This window comes from Phlebotomus argentipes, unplaced genomic scaffold, assembly GCF_947086385.1.
Source record: "Phlebotomus argentipes unplaced genomic scaffold, Phlebotomus argentipes genome assembly contig_15, whole genome shotgun sequence".
Classification (NCBI taxonomy): Eukaryota; Metazoa; Arthropoda; class Insecta; order Diptera; family Psychodidae; genus Phlebotomus; species Phlebotomus argentipes.
In genome coordinates, this window is record NW_026776181.1 from 141,938 (window position 1) to 163,140 (window position 21,203).

Here is a 21,203-nt window from a genome sequence, read left to right on the forward strand (position 1 = left end):
CTCCATATTGGATTTTCAGGACAATTTGGTACACTGAGAAAAATCAACATATCGATTAATTCATTTTGCAGATGAGAATGTAAATTGTAATAAACTAAACATTTTAATAAAAACACATTGTTTTCAAGTTTCTTCACCAAGTTTTGGAGTTTTTTTTTTCATTACTATGGTGAACTTTTATGTTTTTTAGTCTGTGAAAAGCATTGAATAAATTAATAAAAGTATTTTATTAAAAACATAGATCAGCTTGTTAACAGAGATCCAGATGAATGTGATAAAGTAATGATCCAGATTGTCTCGTACAATCACCCTGAATGTTTTTACCAGTTTGTCAATTGACACGTATCATGTCCTCCTGACTCACCCTTAATTTCATTGAAAAATAGGGGAGCTTCACATTGTAAAATGGGTGGAAAAAATTACGTACACAGAATATTGATGAATTGCTAAGTAGTATGGGAAAATGCCTTGGATCACTTTACTAACTCTCACCACTGAATTTTAGTTTTTCGGCTGATCTTCTCTCTTGAAAGACCGGGAATGCCTGGAATTAACAAATCAATCTTAATTGATTCACAATTCCACCCTTCGCCGGGAGACTGGGAAGAACGGTGAAAAGGTAATCTTCATCGGATTTGCAGCTCCACCTCGTCGCATCCACCCTTATCCAATATTCAAAGTGTGTACGAGTCTCCTTGACAAATCGAATCAAACAACCAGGAAGAGGATAATTTCATTCTGTGCGACTTTCCCAAAGACAATGAGATGCACACGCGTCTCAAGATCCGAACACCAAGAGTGACGATATGTAAATTTCATTATCTCCTTTTTTCTCTGTGGAAGTGGCAGACGCTCTTGAGGAATTATTCAAACACTAAAAGATGCCACGAAAATGGGGATAAATTTCATTGATTACCATTCATTGCAGCACAAGATGCTCTGAAATTGAGATCAAATTGTAAATTGATGCTTCGGCGCTAATTCGATGGAAGGGGAGAAGTAGAAAAAGAAATAAGATATACCGACAACCCTCATGCCCATTTTAATTCAATGAAGACATCCAATGTAATTTACGCTACAATTGCATCTGTTCGTGACTTGGGATAATATTCAATTGTATCCGATTCCCGATATACCTTCTAATATTCATTAAATGCAATGCTTTATTCTTACAGAGAAATTTATCGGAAGCGCAACGCTTTAATTTTCAAATCCATTACTATACTTTAAGAAAATCCTAAAATGTTTCCCAAAGAAATCACTCAAGCAGAAGCACCACCAATCAATTTTGAATGCCGAAGAAAAATCTCCTCGAGAGATTGCCCTGGAAAATTGTGGCTGGCAATGAGAGACGAGCGAGAAATTCCTCAAGCAAAAACGACGAATACATTGTTGAGAAACTAACCGACTGTATATACTTTTATCGTCCTCCATCCTATGTACTCTTCTTTCTCGTATAATGAAAATCAGTCCGACGTTGAGAGTACAGCCGTGGAATACGAAATTCTCCACGGAGATTCGATCACTGTTCTGGCCGCCGCCCCCCGCCCCAGATACTCCCCGAGGGACTCCTTCGCCGCACCCCGGCAATTTCTACAATATTTAGTGTGAATGGACAGAGGTGGAGAGACATAGAGATATAAACAGTGTTCTTATAAGTTGAATGAATCTGGCGAATGAACTGGAGAGGAGGTAAAAGAAATCTGCTCCAGCAGAATGTCTTCCCTCTTTAGTATTCCGGTTACGTTGGCGTTCGCCTCCGAGGGAAAATAATCAAGGATCATATGTGAGAATGTGTAGATTTGTCTGATCTCGCAAGCATCACCAATGTGCCCGAGCGCACAACACTAGCCGCACACACTCCAAGCTTTGTATCACAATATCTCGCACCCCTTCTAAATCCGCGATGGCAAAATGCAAAAATGTGTTACGCTCATAAAATGCTATGCGATATGCATGTCCAGACAAAATGCCAGAGACAGTCTCCATCTAAAAGCTTTTACGACAAAACTTGGACAAATTCTCAATTTACAATTTCATCCATGGCCACGTCTTTGTCTCTCAAACACCCATCAATTCCCGAGAAGAGACATTCTCCCCAACAGAGCAACCCGATATGTTGCCACAGTATGATATTTTCACTATTTATTCAATGGATTATTTGTCCATGGTGAGGGATTCAATTCCATCCGGAAGTCTTCAACGAAATTGACGCCCCCAAAGTCAATTGCTACAGCGAGGAAAATTCACTCATCACCTGCGCCCGATATTGTCCCCACGAGAAGTCGCAAGATAGTAGCAATCTACTTGGGCGAGCCACCCTCAAACTCCCCAACTCCTCTGGCGAATGCATATTGAAAGCTATGAAACGAAAATCGAGATGAACGCTCTTCCATGTCATATTTTGATGGGTGTCCCGGGCAGGGAGGCGGAGATGCCTTCAAAACAGCCCCAGAAAGGTTGAATTTGAAAAATACCATACGAGACGTGACATCTCCCAACAGAGTATTCCCACTTGTCCAACCCCCCAATCTCCACACGGTGGCGTGCAACGGCATATCCTTGGGAAAAGTAAATGTATTAAAACAGGAAAATGTGCAAAAGAGTCATCGAATGTTATATCGACAGTGGAAATGGGATCCCTCTTCACGGGTACACTGTCAAGTCTTCAACGTCAAGTTCTTTTTCATTCTGGCAAACAAGGTAGTTCACAAACTCACTCTTGATTCCGACTGCCTAGCTGTGGAACAGGTTATCACATGCTCACATAGAAGTAAAAAGATGAATAGATGGACTAATTCAGGGTTACTGATTAAAAGAGACGAAACTTGAATTAATATGACAAATAAATGGACTGATGCTGTAGGTCAGATGTAATATGGTAGAAGAAACCATTTTGCCTTGCTTAGCCCTGTTATCTTGCTTTCCATTATAGAATTTCGCTATATCGCCATTCTTGAACATAATGTCATAGTTTCATCCTTGCAGCTTTCATTTAAAAGTTTATCTATCACATATTCTCTATTTTTGGTCAGTCCTTTTCTGTTTTCTGGCAAATGTGCAGATAAAAACAAAAATTTCTTTCAATCATGTAGTGAAATTTTCAGTAAAATACCAGAACACGACTGCAGAAAGCAGAACACAAGACTTCACTCTACTGTTGTTAGCAGTGCACCTTTCTCCATAATATTGTCACTCTGAGGAACGTATCACTTTATTTAATATTCATAAAAATTGGAAACTCCTCTTCTTCTTTGCTTTCTTGCTCAGACACCCGGGGAAAAAGACTGTGGGTGGCGTCGGGAGACGTACGAGGGTTGGTAAAAAACGGATATGTGGGAGTTCGTAAAATATTGGTGTACGGTAAATATTTTCATATGTCAGAAAAGTGGCAATAATAAATAATAAAAGAGACGGACATTCGTCAATTTCATATGTCATAAAAATTCCATTCAAAAATGGGATTATATCAAGTGAGTTTCGCAAATCAGTCTCCACATCCAGGGGACCAGAAAAATGGGGGTTGTGCCCTCTTGAGCTTTTACGCTTTTTACGATGATTGTAAAATAATTCGCATTTCACCTCTTACTGCTCTAAGTGCGATTGGGACAGTTCTTCGTGTGGGCAGGAATATTCCAGACGAAGAATTGCTGTAGAGACACTCAGTCGGTGGCGAATTGCATTTTGCCACATTATCGTGTGTTAATTGCCATGGCACGCATCCGTCCGACTCTGTGGGAAAATCCAAAGCTGGGGGGTGGTGGGAAAAAGAAGAGAATAATCACACTTTAAAATTATTTTCAGACCCCCCTCGAGAGTGCTGAGAAAGTTTGACGTTCTGACTTGAACGTCTGGTTCTCTTGTCGAGTAAAAAGGAACGAAGAGGAAATACTTTGCGGCGAAGACTCTATTACTCTTCAATTACATGTTAATTTTCCCAAAACTTTTCCCGAGCTTTTCTCCCTCCCGCCCGCAACACCCATTGTCTTGGCTGCCTTTCTCAAAATAATCTCACACTCCACCACTGAAGCATGTGCAAAATTACTCGGCAATTGTGAATACTCTTCTTTGCCACATTATTTCATCTTCCCGCGCGCCGCACTTTTTCGCCCATCAACTTTCCCGCCATTCTCCAAAGCGCGCTGCCTCGACTTTAAATTTACATTTCTTATTATTCGCGGCACAGAATCGAGGAAAGTTTTTAACAAGGCGAGTTAAGAAAGTTATAATGGCGGAAGGATAAGGGATGAAAGGCAGACATAAAAACAAATGAGAAAATGATTTAGTTAAATGTTCACTGCTCTCACTCTTGCATTTCCCACTTTAGCTACACATTTTTATAGTCGCTGCTTGCGAGGGAAGCAGCGAAGTTGTCGCAAAGATGTCGTATTATAATTATTTTATAGATTAAAATGCTAAAATGGGTTATATGATTATAAATATAAGTAGTGTAGTAATTAGACGGTCAGAAGTAAGTTGATAGACAAAAAGTCACGAAAAAACTCTTCTCTTAAACTTCTCCAAATAGTTGTTTATAAGACATCCACAAAAACACAACTCGTTCTGTCGGTTTCAGATAGGTTAAAACCTGGAACTTTGGTGGAAGAAGTTTTTAGGGTGAGTTGCTCTATGTACATTGACTTTAGCTCCTCTTTTCGTTTTTTTTTATTACAAAAACGATAAAAACTTTAAAACGCAGTGTTATTCTAAATGACTAAATATGATAAATTCCCGAATCTCATCATGATTTTCATTCCATTGCCCACCCAATGAGCTTTAGATTGAACTCCAAAACCCATTGACTATTCATCATTTTGCATCCAGATTCAGAATAGCTTTCATCCTTCCCTTTTTTTCGCCCAAAGACCTTCCCAACAAAAAAGCGACAACGAGCATGTGGCCAAACTCCCACAGTGAACCCCAAAATCCGGCAAACACTGAGGGACGCACATCAACTTCATTTGCTGATCCTCATCTTGTCAAAATCCGGCCACGTGATTTATTATCGTCCACTCGCTCAGCATCATTGTGCGAATTCGGGGATATCTCGGGTGGGAAGGAAAGAAAATAAATCCTCAAGCATGGATGCCTTCCACATTGATTGTCTCCGCGTGGGAATGAGGGAAAATGGAAGATGGGATTTAGAGGAGGAGCTTCCACCGTCTCATATGTATGTGATTTCGCCAGTGACTCTGTCAATGAGCCATTGTCACAGTTTCTTCAAATTCTAGTGATGATTAAAATATCACAAAAGAAAAGTTTCGAAAGTAGCTTGAAAATAAATAAATTGGCAATTTTAATCAATATTACCATTATTGCTTTTTAAATTTCCCGCCATTCTGTTTTCGACTAAAACTGAGCACAAAACGTGTGTCTTGGATATTCGTGTCGTGCTTTCGGTCGGGCGTCTTCGTGTTGTTTATGCTCAGAAGCCGACCACAAAAGTGACGTTTCTTCGACTCACACGTGTTTTTCCGCGATTTTCAGTTTTTAAGTGAATTTCCTTGTTTATCTTCATTGGAAACTCTTCAAAAGGTAAATTTCTTCATGGTGAAAGCTTCTCAAGACACTCACTAAACAATTTTCTCTACTAGATGTCAACTTCCTTAGCGGAACAGCTGAAGCGGCTGCAGAGGCCGCAAACCTCTCAACTTATCGACCGGAAAGCTAAGCCTTCGATTCTGTTTGACCACAAGGAGGCGGCCAACAAGGATAGGGAGACAATCTATGAGATCGGCTTGAGTGGCCTGGAGGAATTGATTGCCCTCAATGGCGAGTTTCAGTCCTTTGAAACCACCCTATTCGACCGTTCTGCTCGCGATCTGGAACGCTCAGTTGAAGACAGCGAAGTCAACAGACTCCTGGATAAGAACATTAAGAAGTTCCTGATGCGCTTGTCGCCCTATTTTATGCTACAGAGCAGTCACAAGTGCCTGGAGTGGCTCATCAGGCGTTTCCATGTGGAATCCTTCAATCAAGACGAAGTGATGATGACCATTCTGCCTTTCTACGAGTCCCGGATGTTCGCCCGGTGTGTGCAGGTACTGAATTTACGAGCATCGGAGAAAAAGTGGGGCTGGTTGCAGAGCTGCAAGAAGTCTGGGATGCCGCTGTCCAAGCAAACGCTGATGAATCACGCCGCCACCGATCCGTTCCTCCTGCAATTCATCGGTAAAATGGTCACTGATTCTGTGAAAGAACACGGCAATCGATCGCACACCCTGCAGGCGCTCATGGGTTTCTATACGACTACAGTAATTGGCGCTTTAGAGACCGTCCGAGAAGTCAATGAGAGCCACGTAATCGCAATTCTACCGAGTCTGCTCAAAGGTTTCTCATCCTCCGCCCTCGACTTCACTGCAGCCTCGTACATGATCCTGGGACAGTTGCTCAGCAAGACAGCTATCTCGTCAAACACTCTGGACAAGATAATCTCCAGAATCGTGATTCCAGCTCCGACCAGTCTTCAAATGGACGCCACAATGCTGCTGATTCTTATATACCAGACGCAGCAGAAGCACTTTAGCCAGATTTCAGAAGAGAGCCTAAAAAGCGTGATTCAAGCCAGGTGGATTCCCGAGTACTTAGGCCAGCTTGTGTCCCAGGGAGTGAGAATTGATCGATTTGTCTTCCCTGTTCTGGCATTGGCGCTCCGAAAAGTGCAGCAGCAGAGCGATAATCTACTCCCCTGCAAGAGTTTCTGCGAAAATCTCCTTTTAAACGTTAGATTCAGTGACGAGGAAGCTGAACTTGTCATCAGGTGAGTTTAATTCTTTACCTTTAATACTACACTTTAAGTTTGTTTTATAGATTTTAACTGAAAGGTTATAATCTAAGTAAAAATAATTTACTTTCCTCACGTCATAATGAGATGAATTGAACATTGTTTTAAGGGTAATGCCGTGCGATATGGGAAAAACTGTATCTATTGTTTCAGATGCGCTCTAAACAACTACGTCCTCAGAGAGAAGCGTCCGGACGTGATTACCATTGATTCTGGGGATGAAAGTGATATTGCCCTGAGCGATAGCAATATGGACGTGTCGTCTTGGTACTCTAACTTTCTGAAAAGCCTCGAGAGACAATATCCTGAGACATTTGATCGTGTGATTAAGAGAATCATGTCAAGCACCGAGGAAATATCTGAGAGTAGGAAAACCGCCCTCAAAGCCGTGCTTGGCTTCCTGCTTAAAGTCTCCTTCACAGATGGAGAAGAGAATATTTTCGAGAATCTCTACCATCACCAGGCAAAGTTCCGCATGGAAGCTGTTAAATATCTGGTGAAAAATTTCTCGAAGGTTACAATCAGTGGTGAGAACGAGGATCTGTTGAGAGACAGCCTGGGAGGGAGACTCACGGATGACAACCCAAAAGTCATTGAGCAGGCTCTTAAGCTTCCCACGGAGGCACTGATTCAGCTAATGGGTGAAGAAATTGTGGTCACGAAGCTTCTCGCTACTCTCAACAAATCAGCATCTCTTTTGGCCAACTGGAACAAGGCGAAGCTCGCGTGCCTCCGTCATTTGACAGAGTACAAGAAGTGGCAGGAAGATGATTACCACAGAATCTTTCTCACCATATTTCAGTACCTCTTCCCAAAAAGCAATGATACTGTGGAGTTAACGAGGCAGATTCTAAAGTCACATTTCGCCAAATCCAACGTCTTTTTAACAATGTGTGGCCAGAAGATCAATGAATCCAAATCATACACAGCTGAAGACGTCCGATATGCAGTGTATGGAATGCTGTTAGAGAAAAAAGGTCTTCCGGAGGCACAAAAATTAATTCCTCATATTCAGACAGACAATATGGGTAGTGCTCAAAGATTTTACACCCTACTCTTGATATCCTCATCATTAAAGAGTGCTACAGATTCAGAAATCTGTTGTGAATTCCTTGGAATTCTCAGTAAATGTCTCCAGACAACTACAGAGATTGTGTTCAAAGACATTAAGAAGTCCCATGAAATTGTTCAAAATAACAAACTTCCGCTGAGTTTGATATCACAATGCTTCGAGAGCATCATTAACTGTGCGCATTTCCCCAAAATCCAAGTGTTTGAGCTATTGCTGATGAGATTCTTCAGTAGTGGTGAGCAGGAAGAGCATAAGGAAGTGTATAAGAGACTTTTGAAGGAATTCTTGAAGAGAATATCCTCCACACTTGAGGGAAAACTGGACTTCTTGGCAGATTTCTTCATTTGTCACTCTCCAGAGCTTCAGGTTCAGGCAATCAAACTCACAAATGCCATTCTGGAGTCTTCACAACCCGATGAACTCTCTGACAGTGTGTTGAGGAAATTCCTAATCGGTTTGGGACAAGATAATTCAATTGTACGCGACTGCATCGTGGAAACCTGGGAAATCATTCAGACATTGCCTTCGGAGAGACTAAAACTCTTCTCTACACTGCTGCTGGAGCAAAAGCAAGAGCTACTGATGGACAGTGAACAGATTTCTATGGTGCTATACAATATCCTGGCTCCAAATCGGGGTGCTCTAAAGAGAAGGAAGTTTATCGAGAAGAAATACTTGGCATCCATTCGGGAAGCGTGCCTGGAGTTTGCAGCTCAGGAAAGTTGCGATCAGCAAGAGATTCAAGGCAGTATTTTTGTGCTTTTTCAGCACATCAATGATGCAGAAATCTTGGAGAGACTGGCTCCAGTTGGCACGGCGATCTTGAAGCAAGCTTCAGACTTCCTCTCTGTCCAGGAGTCCTTGATCATTAGACAAATTGTAATGCGCTTCAATCAGGACACCATCAAAAGTATACACAGGAAGCCGAAAACGTGGCAATTTGTGAAGGAAGTGATGCAATGCCGAGCTCTCTTAGACAATCCTGGAGAGTCTCTAACCAGCACTACCGTGGCTTTTGTGGAGAACTTCGACACAGAGATGTTTGCAGTGATAAATGAGGAATATCAGGAGATGTTCTTGCGACTGATCGTCTCCGTGGCCACATTTACTGATTGGCCAGAAGTGCCAACGTGTCTGGGACGTTTCATTAAGAAGATTGACTTTGACGCGAAGATTCTGGAAAGGATGCTGCAGGAGATGCATAAAGCTAAAGTACCTCAGGCTGTAAAAATCACAGCGTCTCCGGATGTCTTGAAAACGAAAGAATGGTTAATAGGAGTGACACTCCTGGAGTTCATGCAGTCCAGAAAGAAAGTGAGAAATATGAATGGTCTGCTAAGCGTCCTATTTGGCATCCTAAAGCGCTGTGTAGACTTTGAAGAGCAAAGTCCTGTGGAATACACCAAACAGATTGTCCTCTCCTCGATTCTTCTCAGTTGCCAGGACATCGAGGACAAGCAGAATATCATCTCAGATAGTGTATTCAAGATCGACTTGGTAATTCAATGCATCAGAGCGTCGCACAATCCTCAAACTCATCATCACGCACTGCAGCTCATTTGCTTCGCTTCTTCAATAATTCCTGAACAAGTACTGCACAACATGATGGACATCTTCACTTTCATGGGCTCTTCAGTGGTGCGCCAGGATGACGCTTACAGCTTTCAGATCATCTCTAACATAATTGAGAACGTGATCCCGATCCTGGTGAAAAAGAGCGAAGAAAAGTCTAGCGAGGAGTTGGAATTCTTAGTAGCTCCAGTGCTTAATGTCTTTGTAGACATCATCCTGGACGTTCCTGAGCATCGCCGATTGCCGATGTATGTAAAACTGATCGAGACACTGGGGGCAAATGAGCATCTGTGGCTTTTCCTGGGCATTCTTTTCAGCAGCCATGTGCTGCGTGACTCAAAACCCAAAAAGGATCCACGCCAAGATGCTGGCGAGCTTCCGAAGAGGATCCAAGTTGCTCTGGCCATCGCCAATGAATTCCCTCCGGACGCTGTGTTAGTGACCTGCACAAAGCTCATTGAGCACGTTCAGAAGATACTGGTTGAGAGGAAAGATACTGAAGGGAAAGCATCAAATGAAATCCAGCTGGTGAATCTCCAAGGAGCGACAGATAAGCAGCTGAGGCACTTCAAATACGTTACCATTCAATTTGTGAGTAATCTAACATGTTCAGCTCAGTTTGTGACTCACGTTGCTATGATGAACAGCGAGGACTTCCTCAGGATGAAGCCATATTACCAGAACATCATCATCCGAGCACTTATGTTCATCGGAGAAGCTTCCAAATGTCTCGATCGCAATCCCGATCACCGCAAATACTGGAAAATAATCTTGCATCATTGCTACGACACACTGGATAACTCAATTCTTCTCTTGTCTCCGGATATGTTCCTCGTGGTCATTAACGGACTCATTCAGCACAAGATTCTAACGGTGCGAAGGAAAGTAATTGAGTTGCTGATCAACAAGCTCCAGCAGAAGGATGAATTTTTCAAAGATTGCGATAACAGTCACTTCCTTCAGGTCTTAACACCTCTCAGGGCGATCATAGACACCATCACAGTCAAAGAAGAGCAAGAATCCTCAACTAGCCATGAACTGGCGGTAATCCAACAAGTGTCCTTGATTGCCGTGAAGATTCTCTCCAAGATTCTGGCGGAGAATCAGCTGGAGACCTTTAAAAGCCTCCTGGCACAGCTGATAAGCATCCTGAAGAAGTATAAATCCCTACAGCCCATTATTCTGGCCTCTATTGTGCTCTCGATTGCTGAAATTTCAGCCAATTTGAGAGTTCACGCACTGTCTGGACTATCAATCTTCATGCCAATCTTCCTGCAGATCCTCAAGGTTCAATCTCAGGATAATGAATCTGTGGACATGACCACAGTGAGCATAATAACAGCCCTGCAGAAAGTTATTGACACTCTTCCACTCTTCTTGAGTCCGTATCTTGAGAAAATGTTAACTCTCATCTCCAAGATCCGCGTAAAAGTGCAAAAATTCGAACCTCAGGATGCCAAAACAGCTTCAATTCTAACTAAAATCGACACCATTAGCCACAAGATCTCTTCCTTCATACCACTGAGAATCCTCGTGCCGGCTGTGGAGAGTTCCTACAGTCAACTGATTGATGACAACGCAACTGACGCCGTTGTTCCTCTGATGGGCATACTTTCTGAATCCTTTGTCGATGTTCCCAGCAAAGACATAGCCTCCATCCAAGGAGAACTCTCAGAGTTCTTTCTCAGAGCCCTCAAGTTCCGCTCTGCGAATCCCAATCTCGAGGATGTAAACGGAATCGAGAACAAGATTATTCAAGCTCTGGTGGCATTGATCCTAAAACTGTCTGAAGGATCCTTTAAGCCACTTTACTACAAAATCTACGACTGGGCGATTCGTGAGGAGGAAAATCGCGACCGAGTCATTACATTCTACAGGTGAGTTCCCGTCTGTAATCTTCTTATCAATCACTGACTCACTGCTTTTTCAGCTTATCTCATCATATCGCCAAAACTCTCAAATCCCTCTTTGTGGTTCTTGCCGTGGATTTCGTCCAGAATGCCGCTGATCTCCTGAACAACTGTAATTTGGCCAAAGTGACAATGAACAAGAACCTCTACTTTCCTGAGGACGAGGCAAAATGCGAAACTCTGGTGGAGAACATCCTCCAAACCTTTCAGCAGATCTGCACGTACGACAGCAGGCAGTTTATGACCACTCACAGATGTGAAATTATACTGCAGCCCATGATTGATCAGTTGGATAATCCAGTTCTGCAGAAAGACGACGTTAAGAACCTTCTATCGTCTACAATCGCAAGTCTAGGCGCCGCAGGTGCGGATAATCTGTGGCAACAGCTGAACTATGGAGTGCTCATGAAGACAAGACATGCCGATCCCGATATTAGGTGAGTGAAGAAATTTGATGATGGCTTACAAAAGTAGCTCAAAAATAGTGAGTTTAAATCTAAACTTTGGAAACCCATTTAAAGCTACATTACATGAATGTTTTCCTAATTGCATTATTTTCTTCACAGACTCTTGGCGCTGAGAACGTGTGTGGAGTTCGCTAGAAAGATTGGCCAGGACTTTCAGTCTCAGCTTCCTGAGACGATTCCCTTCCTGTCTGAACTGCTGGAAGATGAGAATGCTGAGGTGGAGCGCGGCTGCAAGCATCTAATTCACGAGCTAGAGATAATTCTTAATGATTCACTGCAGAAGTACTTCTGAATAAATCGCTCTGACCAGAGAGAAAATTCCCCTAAAGATATGCAGGTGTGATTCCACCTATTTTTATCAAAACAGCCCGACTTGAGTGTATGTTTCTCTCTCAGTCGGTTGTATTGGAGGTCAAGTCACAGCGGCACGAAGCCACTAATCATTCGGTGGTGTGGCGTTGGAGAAAGAAGTGCGCTCTGTCGAGAGACAATATCGTGTGGTCAGCGATCTAATTCTCATTTTCGCACTCTCAAAAAAGTGAAGGAAGTTTTAAGATCGTGTTGTGTGTGAGATCAGGAAGATAAAAATGCCAGAAACCGTGGTGACAGTGGACTCCTCACAGAGGACAACAGCTCAGCCAAAGCCAGCATCGAGCCTCTCCTGGATTCAGTGCAATGTCAGCTATTTTCTCACCCTGCCCGGACTTCTCAAACTCATCCAACTGGTGAGCCGGTCATCCCACTTTTCTTCCATAAAAGTCCAAATGATTTTTACTTGAAACTTTCCATTCAAGAGACGGGCGCGTGGCTTTTTGCTCTTCGAGAAAAACTCCGCCAACACAAAATCTCATGAATGGTGTCACCGTTTCTCTTGCAAATGCACTTCCTCGCCATATGGCGCGTAGAATCATTCTTTTCGTGATCACTTTACCGCCACCCGTGTCATTTTCTCCACCGTAGAAGGCAAAGAGCCAAGAATTATTCGTTCAGTGTATCCACAGACACTCCCCAACAACGTTACTCGAGTATTTCCCAATGCCATTGGAGCTGCTCGGCGAAAATTAGCGCTGATTTTTAATGGGTTTTGTGAAACAACTGGTATTGTCAAGTGGTTAGATAAGGTAAAACCTCACGGACCAGAAAAATTCTATGCCTCAAGAGCAATTTATTCATGGGGAGCGCACAGAAGCCCTTCTCTTCTGCACACTTTTTTTTTCAAATGTAAATCAATGATCTGATTCACGGACTCGAGCACACACCTAGAAATCTCCCTAAATGTTCATGAGACGAGCGACACCAGCTAAAATCGAAAGTGAGAAAGCGATATCTATTCTTTTTGGGCATTCGATAGTGGAAAAATGTTTTCGAGCTGGCGATAAGATAGCAAAAAGTCGCTTCTGCTGGTATCAAAGTCAAATCTGAGAGTCACATATAAAGCACTAGAAAAGTGAGAAAATATTCATTGCAGAGGCAAAATTGCGGAGAATCTCAAGTTGCAAGCATCTAAAGAGTTGTGGGAATGTGGATTTGTGTGTGAAATTAACCAACACTTGCATTACAATTTTCCCACACTCAACCATACTTTGTAAAATAACTAAAATATTCATATCCGCCAGGCAAAATATGATGAATTAATTTATGCGTTTCTTGTCCTGAAAAGCAAAATGAAAAAGACTGTGGCTTCTAATGCCAATTGTATGATCAATCATTTGTATATTTGCAAGTTTGCCACTAATCAGAGAATGATTACATGCCGTCGTGGCGATTTATGAGAAAATACTCTCCCTAATTTTCTCCTCTTTCCATACATTTTCCTTTGGCAATTGAATAATGCTACAATAATGGTCATCGTGATGGTAGAAAATGACTTACAACAGTTCACACAGAGTGTATCGTACAAGATGTGCAATAAAGACAATAAGACGGTGTCTTAAATAGCGAGCACTTAATTAAGACACATGGAACGGGTCAATATGTGAAAATTACCCGCAAGAGTTCAGTGATTTTTCCTCATAAATTTTACAGTTATTTTCCGTGGTATCAAAGACGAAAGGAAACTCGAGAAATCATGCAGAGAATCTCTGATAAGATTTTAATATCAAATCTGACTGTAAAGTGTATTTTTAGATGAACAGTGTGAAGAAGTGTTAATAAATCCCAAGTGAATTTAAGCGGAAAGTCACCTGAAATCAATTACGAAATGCCACGGTTTTCTTCCTCCCTTTTATCATATTCTTGGCATTCTCTGAGAATAAACACAGGCACATATTTGTAATGTTTGCTGCGGCTTTGCCAGCGTGTGAATAAACATATGGAACAACCTTTTACCTGTATTGCTTGTACTCCTTTTTTTTGTTATGTTATCAGCTGAAAAGTCGGCGATTCTTTAACCGCGAGAGTGATAAATTTTTGATAATTGCCCGCGAGACTTTTTCGAAACACACATCAAAGGACAAAGAAACACTTATGTACCTGCACTGATTTGAGAAACAGAGAAAGAGTTGGAGGGAAATAGTTGTGAGGAAATTCTTGCGGTTTTGAGTTTTAGGTGTAAAAATAACCAATGGATAATTCAGTGTTTGTAGAATATATTCATCGAATCTGTGTGATGAAAATTTTACGAGGCATTAAAAACTATTCTTCACTGGGTTTGAAAATGTATTTTTAAATTTCCGCTTTGTTGCAATTTCGCGTGGAAAAGAGAAAATATTATCTTCGGCAACCCAATCGAAAGAATAGAAAGTACGACAGTACAGTTTTTTTCACGGATGGAATTGATAAAAATAAAGAGGCACTTTTGTGTGTGAGAGGGAGAGAGATAAAAAAGAGCTGTTCTGAATTAATTCCTCTGGCTTTCGCGTCCAAAATTTATTCTCCTCTCCCGCGAGACGCACAGAGAATAAATAGATCGAGAAAGGTTCACGAGAGGACAGAATGTTAAGAAAAGAAATGCAAGAGTCGCTCAACTTTCGCGCGATGTGAACAAGTTTGACGGCATGAAAGAGAAATGAGTAAACACTTGACTCACAGACACACTAAAGTCCCCGCAAAGTGAAAGAAGAAAATCCGCAGTAATCGCGCTTTTTCTCCGCCATTCATTAATGCTGAGAAAAAAAGCATCTAAGTCTTGATAAGCGCAACGTTTTCTCACCCAGACTAAATTGCATCTTCATATCCAATTATGATGCACAAGGTCGCATCTCTTCACTTTCTTCGGGATAAAACCACGACACAAGCTTTTCATCAAGACATGGATTAGGCGATTAGAGTGATTTCTCTTTCATTAGCGCCACTCACAAGATAACCAATTGATCTCAGCATTGCCTCCACCTCTAATTGCCATCAATTCTAGCCTGTTACAAGTGTTTCAGCATCGCGAGACGCACAACAGTGCGCGAGCGTGGCACGAAATATTGAGAAAATGACGCGGAAAATGGATAGAGAAAAAAATGGATGAAAAACATTTGTGAATTTATGGTAATTTTACATAAAATTAACATCGCTTACTGCCGTGGGTGGCGCGGAATGGAGTTATTCCAGTCGAAGGTCACCGTGACTCCACGTATTAATCACAGTTCAAGATAAGAATGAAATAATCAGGCAGTGAATGTGGAATCTTGAAGAAAAAACCGCAAATTGCAAAGAATACAATTGACAATTTTTCAAAGAAAAGCACACTTGTTGAAGGTGTTGAAGAGTTGAAGCGTTTATAGATTTAGAGAGACTTAAGTCTTAAGATTTTGTTTATAAAATGAGATTCGCATATAAACATCTTTTGCTCAAATGAGAGAAAGTATGAATATTTTCGTAAATAACAGAAACAATGAATCAAAAGTGACTCTACATATACAATGAAATTTCTTTAGCGATGTAGAAGTTATCCTCATGACTTACAAAATTTTATGGACTATCCGCATATTATCATGTCCTTTTTCTGAATTTCTCCTAATAACTCAAAATTACAATTTATTCAATTTTAGATTAATGATTTTATTTTATTTAATAATTAATTTTTGTATTATCTTTCAGATATTTGGTGTCATTTGCATGGCTCTCGCGTCACCTGCATTGAGATCTGGGACGCACTTCTACCTCTTTGTTGTCGTCATCACGTTCATTGCAACGCTCCTATGGTGCTTTATTTATTTGCTGGGCATCCGCGAGGTCCTTAATTTGCCCATCAACTGGCCATTAACAGTGAGTTCTTCGCTCTATCATCCCAAACTTCCATCAGAATTGATCTGACTCGCGTTCTCTGTTATCTTTCAGGAGCTGATAAACACTGGCTTGGCTTCTGTGCTATACTTCCTGGCCTTCCTGGTTCAGTTCATCACCTGGGGCGGTTCAACCATTACAGGCACGGGATCCAACATTGCCGCTGGCGTCTTCGGCATCTTCAATTTCCTCGCCTACGTGGCGGGAACGTACTTCCTTTACGTCGACTACAGATCCGGCTGAGACCAGCAATTCTGTCACCCTCTCGCGAGGATGTTTAGTGCCAAAAACACCACGCAATTTTTTGTGTACTTTTTACATAACTAAATTAACTTATAAATGTACTTGCTCCCCTTTCCCTTTGTTACTTGTCACCTCCTGTATTCTCGCAATATGAGAAAGAGTCCTCGATAGAGTTCATTGCTAGGGAGACAAGTTCATTTTCTCCTCCATTGCAAATCGTCTGTCATTGCGCACTTAAGAGATAATCTTATTGTTTACAAGATTGTAATAAAGTTAATTTGTACTGTAGGAAGTCTGCATCTATGGTCATTGGGAGCGTATTTGGAAGTAATTTGAGTCGTTGGTCACCTCGATTCGAGCCTTGGCATTTTCTTCACGCATTCTCTCGCATGTGCGAGATGCTCGCACTCTCTCTGCTGAACTCATTTTCCACACACAGTGAAGAGAGGGGTATTTGGGTTCCACCGAAGAAAATTTATTGCGTCTGCTGACTGAGGCCAGACGACGCCACGCAACAGCTCCACGCGAGGGCAGAGACTGGGGGATGCAAGCTAGGGTGTGTTATTAAGATTGTTTAGTACACTTGCGCTAATGAAAATAACGCATGACAATAATAAATACAGCTTATAACATTCATGATAGGAAAAAAATGCTTAAAGAACTCATTGAAAATATATATGTTGCTGATGTTGAAAGTATAAATAAGATAAGTTTGCTCTGATTGCTATAAACGCGGTGTAAGTTAGTGAATGATTATTATTATTATCCAGATGAGCTATTTATATTTTTGTGAGTGTGCCCACTAAATTTTCTCAAACCATACTAAGAATTCCCCGAATTTCTCATAAATTTTTGCTGAGAATTGTTATCAAACCACGACAAGGAGAAATCATCCAATTAGCTAATGAACAGCCCCCGGGCGTGTCTTCCACCCTCTCTCGCGAGGATTTGACCCATATTTTTGCACCCACGAAAACACCACCATTTATAGCATCTGTGAGTCATCGCGCGGAGGGTGAGCAACTTCCTCTATTCCCACTGCACGTCTCGCGGACGCCAGAAAGAGTGTCACGGTCGCTGGCGAGATCGTGAGTGAGGCGACAAAGTCTCACCGCGAATCAGTTGGTATTTTGACTCGCTTTAGTGAACTCTTTGGGCACCTGCAGGTAAATAAAGTCTCTTATTCATTTACCAATTCGCTGATAACGCATCCATGACGCAATTTGGGAGTGATTCAGAACTCCGGGACGCCTGAGTGTTTGTTTGCCTTTTTGGAAATCTTATATACTCTCAATTTCCCTATAAAATCTCATTTGTGTGCGACAATCTCAACATTCCTCCTCCATCTATACTGTTCGGCTATAAAATATCGACTAATGGGTGTGAGTGTATTTATTTAATGTTCTTTTCTTGTTGCCCATCCACACATCGCTTGTCGGACGAAATATAAGTTGAGAGTGTGGATTTTTGCTGCGTGAAAACAGCGGAAAAGCGAAGGAGTGTTCTAATAGCGCGCGCTTACAGTTCGATCCGTCCAGTTGATTGCCAATCGTGCCACAGTGAAAGTGTTCCTCAAGCTCTTCTGAACCATTTACAGAACAATCTTCAGTTTAAACAAAAACGAAATTTCGCCAAGTGTTTTTAACACCACCAGTTGAATATTTCCAGAGGAAATTCTCAAGCAACGCTAATTGAGGTGATTTGTGAAGCATTTGTGCAGAATTTCTATCATTTAAGAGGCCCTCAAATTACTCCCTCACCATTAAAGTGGACTTTTAGAACATCTGCACCAATTCAAGTCATTACTCTTATCGCAATGGAATGTCAGTTACTTCCTATTGCAATGCCACTTCATTATCTCAAAAGATAAGGGGAATTAATCATCCCTTAACCGCGGAACTTCAAACATTAATCACTTTCTTGGACTGTAAGTTATTCATTCCACTCGCTGAGCGTGTAAAAAGATCTCCAAATGCTCCCCATTGATGATACGATCGTCTAAAATTAGCGGACGCGCGCTTTTTCCCCGCACAAACTCGACTCTCGTGGAGGAAATTGGGACAACACACGAATCGGGAGTCAATTCCCAGAATGTGAGAAACCACACATACGCATTGTTTGAGGCAACGCCCACGAGACTCTCCATCTCCGGACTATAGATGCAGTTGGGCAAACAGTGAAATTCCGCACAACATTGCCAAAAAGCAAACTTGTGGAAGGCGCACAGACATTCCATCGGTGCTTTGAGTAAATGTCTCAAAAGGGGTCATGATCAAACAATGACGTAGTGGCTCACTTTTAGCATCTTCGACGCGCGCTCAAGGAACAAGAGATTTGCTTGAATGCGAAACATTGCATAAATTAGTGATTAATATTCCATCTGCTTAACTCAACAGCCAACGTAATTCCAGATCCGAATCCGATCGTTGTAAGCCAACCAACATGTCTCACTCAGTGACTATCACACGGACAACAACCACCACCAGTGGCTCCTCCACTCTTGTCCTCAACACAGGATACATGAAGACGTTCCCAGGACTCCTCAAACTGGCACAGTTGGTAAGATATTTTTGAACATTTTTCTGTAAAAATTCTTCACAATCCAATCACACATCAAAATCACCCAGAGGTTGTAAAAGACAGAAAACCAGAAATATTAAATATTCTGGTATTTCATTTGTCAACACACAATACACTAGGTTCAGAATTTTTATTAATTCGATGAAAATAAAAATATTGGATTGACAACTTTTTTCCTGTAAGTTTGTTTTCCAAATTTATCACAAAAATAAAAATATCTCATTATAAAGATTGTAAAGTAAAAATTTCATCATTTATATAAAAGATTTTGCAGATAATCCATTCAGTTTCATCACTTATTTCTTTGTACTTCAATTCAAAACTTTAATAAGCTTTAGGTAATTCAGTAGACAGAATTTAGTTTCTACTAATGTTTCAATATAATAGAAAAGAATTCAAAAAATGCTCATTATCTTTCCATTGATAAAGCGTCATAGGCTAAAAAAATCAAATATCTCTCACCATAATATTTGGCTTTCCTTGGGAGCCTATCTTATGGCTCATTCAGCATCGTACCAATGGCTTTACCCAGAAACTTCACTTCCCTGATGTTGCCGAACATTTTCACCCCATCCAAATTGATAACCATGTCAAACTTACCCACCGTGGCACACAAGAGACTGAGATCTATTGGTCCAGACGTTGCAAACAGGGTTTCATCACCCAAAACCATCTGATCGCACACTTCCAAGTTTTGAGCGCGCACACTGTACTGGATCACGATGTAGTTCACAATGGAGTAAACCAACTCAGTGAAGTAGCTTCCACTGCCAACTCCTCTCTGCTTTTTGTACGTCACTCCATGGCGGAAGTGCACAGGCGTCCTTATGAAGTTGTCAACCAACTTCATCCATACCTTGTGTAGCTTCTCGCCATGTGGTTCCTTGTGGTTCTCATACACAATCCAGTTGATATTTGAGCTCAAGACATCGCAGGCTATCTGAATCAACCAATCCGGCACTCTCTTGCCGAAATTCCTGTAATCAAGGTTTACAAAATGGCAGTAGCGATGGAATCTGAGGTACAACTCATGGTGGAGATCATCAAAGCCGTAAGCAATTGGAGTGATGATCCTTTTATAGCCCTCAATGAGAGGCACCATAAAACATACTTCCTGGAATGAAGCCGTGCATGGATATCCCCACATTACCATCTTTATCGGCTTCTTGTTCTTCTGCTGAATGTTCTTCAGCCTTATCGGTGCCGCGCAATGAGGAATGTGCATATTGCGGCCTGTCTGAACGCAATGCCAAAAATCCATGATTTGCCTCATAGCATGGGGATCACACGCGACATCTGCCTTCGTTTTGTATCCATACTGTGTCCATGGCAATCCAGGAGCGGAATCCCAGTCGTCGAGTCGCTTCAACCAAACATCACGAATGTAGATTGGCTTCACCTTCTCGGGCAGACTGAAGGCCCGGAAAGATTCGGAAATGACAGAACTCAGCAAGTCGTCATGGAAGCGGGGCATTTTGTTCTTTATATCCTGAAACTAAAAAGAAAAAAGTCAATACCTTGTTAAGCTAATTTAAAGATTGCGATTAACTAGATGGGATTCATCACAATTTCCAGGATGTTCTACAGATCCTTAATCAACTAATAGAACTCTAATTTTTTTCTACTTTTACAGATCCTCGGAGCAGTTATTGTCGGAATCTTGGGCTACTACATCCGACGATTAACTTATCTCGTCTCCGTTCCAGCCAGTGAACTGTTCTTCTTCACCATAGCAGTGGCGTTTCTCATAGGAACCTTCTGTCTTCTCCTCTCTTGCATAATATCCCTCAGCACGGGCGGCATCATCTCCAAGACGATCTATGTAAGTTACCTCGAGAATCAAAACAAATTCCAAAACTCATCCTCATTTTTTTTCTTGTTTTCCAGGAATTAATCTACCACACGATCGCTTTCATCCTCTATCTCGCCGCTTCGATCGCGTTTCTTGTGGAAGTGGTCAACAAGACCTCATCGCGATCTTCAGTTTACGATTGGTATCTGGCAGCTTCTGTCTTAGGCCTAATCGTGTCTGGCCTCTATCTTCTCAGCGCCTTTCTGGCTCAGAGATCCTACAGAGGCATCTAAATAGATACTCATCTGAGAGCTTCAGACGCTTCCAGAAAATATCTTGCTATATTTTGAGTTTTTTTTTTGTATATTTTTGTTATTTCTACAAATTTTGTATCACTGTGTATTTAACATATTGTCCCTCTTCCCCTTTTTCCCTTTTACTTGATATTGTGTGTAAGGCCAGCACTGTGTCTATGTCAAAGAAAAATATACTAATTCTCCTACCAGAAATCATGTTTTGATCTAATCTGTCGATTGTGCGGAGATTTTTATTGGTTTTCAGGCATTAA

General features: G+C 41.5%; 3 protein-coding genes across 4 annotated transcripts; all 3 read left to right on the forward strand.

The window, feature by feature from the left end:
• The first annotated feature begins 5,433 nt into the window (after positions 1-5,433).
• Positions 5,434-12,133, forward strand: LOC132262139 (HEAT repeat-containing protein 1 homolog). The gene is made up of 5 exons (XM_059761287.1): positions 5,434-5,535; positions 5,595-6,760; positions 6,938-11,305; positions 11,359-11,775; positions 11,905-12,133. The coding sequence occupies exons 2-5, from the start codon at positions 5,595-5,597 to the stop codon at positions 12,095-12,097; spliced, it is 6,144 nt and encodes a 2,047-aa protein (XP_059617270.1). The 5' UTR covers positions 5,434-5,535; the 3' UTR covers positions 12,098-12,133.
• A 98-nt stretch (positions 12,134-12,231) lies between these two features.
• Positions 12,232-16,551, forward strand: LOC132262140 (CKLF-like MARVEL transmembrane domain-containing protein 4). Its single transcript, XM_059761289.1, has 3 exons — positions 12,232-12,530; positions 15,835-16,002; positions 16,075-16,551. Exons 1-3 carry the CDS (start codon positions 12,393-12,395, stop codon positions 16,261-16,263), a joined length of 495 nt encoding a protein of 164 aa, XP_059617272.1. The 5' UTR covers positions 12,232-12,392; the 3' UTR covers positions 16,264-16,551.
• Positions 16,552-17,615: 1,064 nt separating this feature from the next.
• Positions 17,616-21,144, forward strand: LOC132262680 (CKLF-like MARVEL transmembrane domain-containing protein 8). Of its 2 annotated transcripts, none has more exons than XM_059762020.1 (4): positions 17,616-17,959; positions 18,660-18,822; positions 20,477-20,665; positions 20,731-21,144. In XM_059762020.1, the coding sequence occupies exons 2-4, from the start codon at positions 18,706-18,708 to the stop codon at positions 20,926-20,928; spliced, it is 504 nt and encodes a 167-aa protein (XP_059618003.1). In that variant the 5' UTR covers positions 17,616-17,959; positions 18,660-18,705; the 3' UTR covers positions 20,929-21,144. The 2 variants fall into 2 exon arrangements, with proteins under 2 accessions (XP_059618003.1, XP_059618001.1); XM_059762018.1 differs by having other exon boundaries at positions 17,618-17,959; positions 18,675-18,822.
• The last annotated feature ends 59 nt before the right edge of the window (positions 21,145-21,203 follow it).

Bases quoted from the DNA above. Each gene is read 5' to 3' on its own strand.
- LOC132262139 (XM_059761287.1), top strand. From the start codon at position 5,595: ATGTCAACTTCCTTAGCGGAACAGCTGAAGCGGCTGCAGAGGCCGCAA. The intron at 11,306-11,358 runs GTGAGTTCCCGT...CTGCTTTTTCAG, and splicing joins CGAGTCATTACATTCTACAG to CTTATCTCATCATATCGCCA. The intron at 11,776-11,904 runs GTGAGTGAAGAA...TTTTCTTCACAG, and splicing joins CATGCCGATCCCGATATTAG to ACTCTTGGCGCTGAGAACGT.
- LOC132262140 (XM_059761289.1), top strand. From the start codon at position 12,393: ATGCCAGAAACCGTGGTGACAGTGGACTCCTCACAGAGGACAACAGCT. The intron at 12,531-15,834 runs GTGAGCCGGTCA...ATTATCTTTCAG, and splicing joins TTCTCAAACTCATCCAACTG to ATATTTGGTGTCATTTGCAT. The intron at 16,003-16,074 runs GTGAGTTCTTCG...GTTATCTTTCAG, and splicing joins CCATCAACTGGCCATTAACA to GAGCTGATAAACACTGGCTT.
- LOC132262680 (XM_059762020.1), top strand. From the start codon at position 18,706: ATGTCTCACTCAGTGACTATCACACGGACAACAACCACCACCAGTGGC. The intron at 18,823-20,476 runs GTAAGATATTTT...CTACTTTTACAG, and splicing joins TCCTCAAACTGGCACAGTTG to ATCCTCGGAGCAGTTATTGT. The intron at 20,666-20,730 runs GTAAGTTACCTC...CTTGTTTTCCAG, and splicing joins TCATCTCCAAGACGATCTAT to GAATTAATCTACCACACGAT.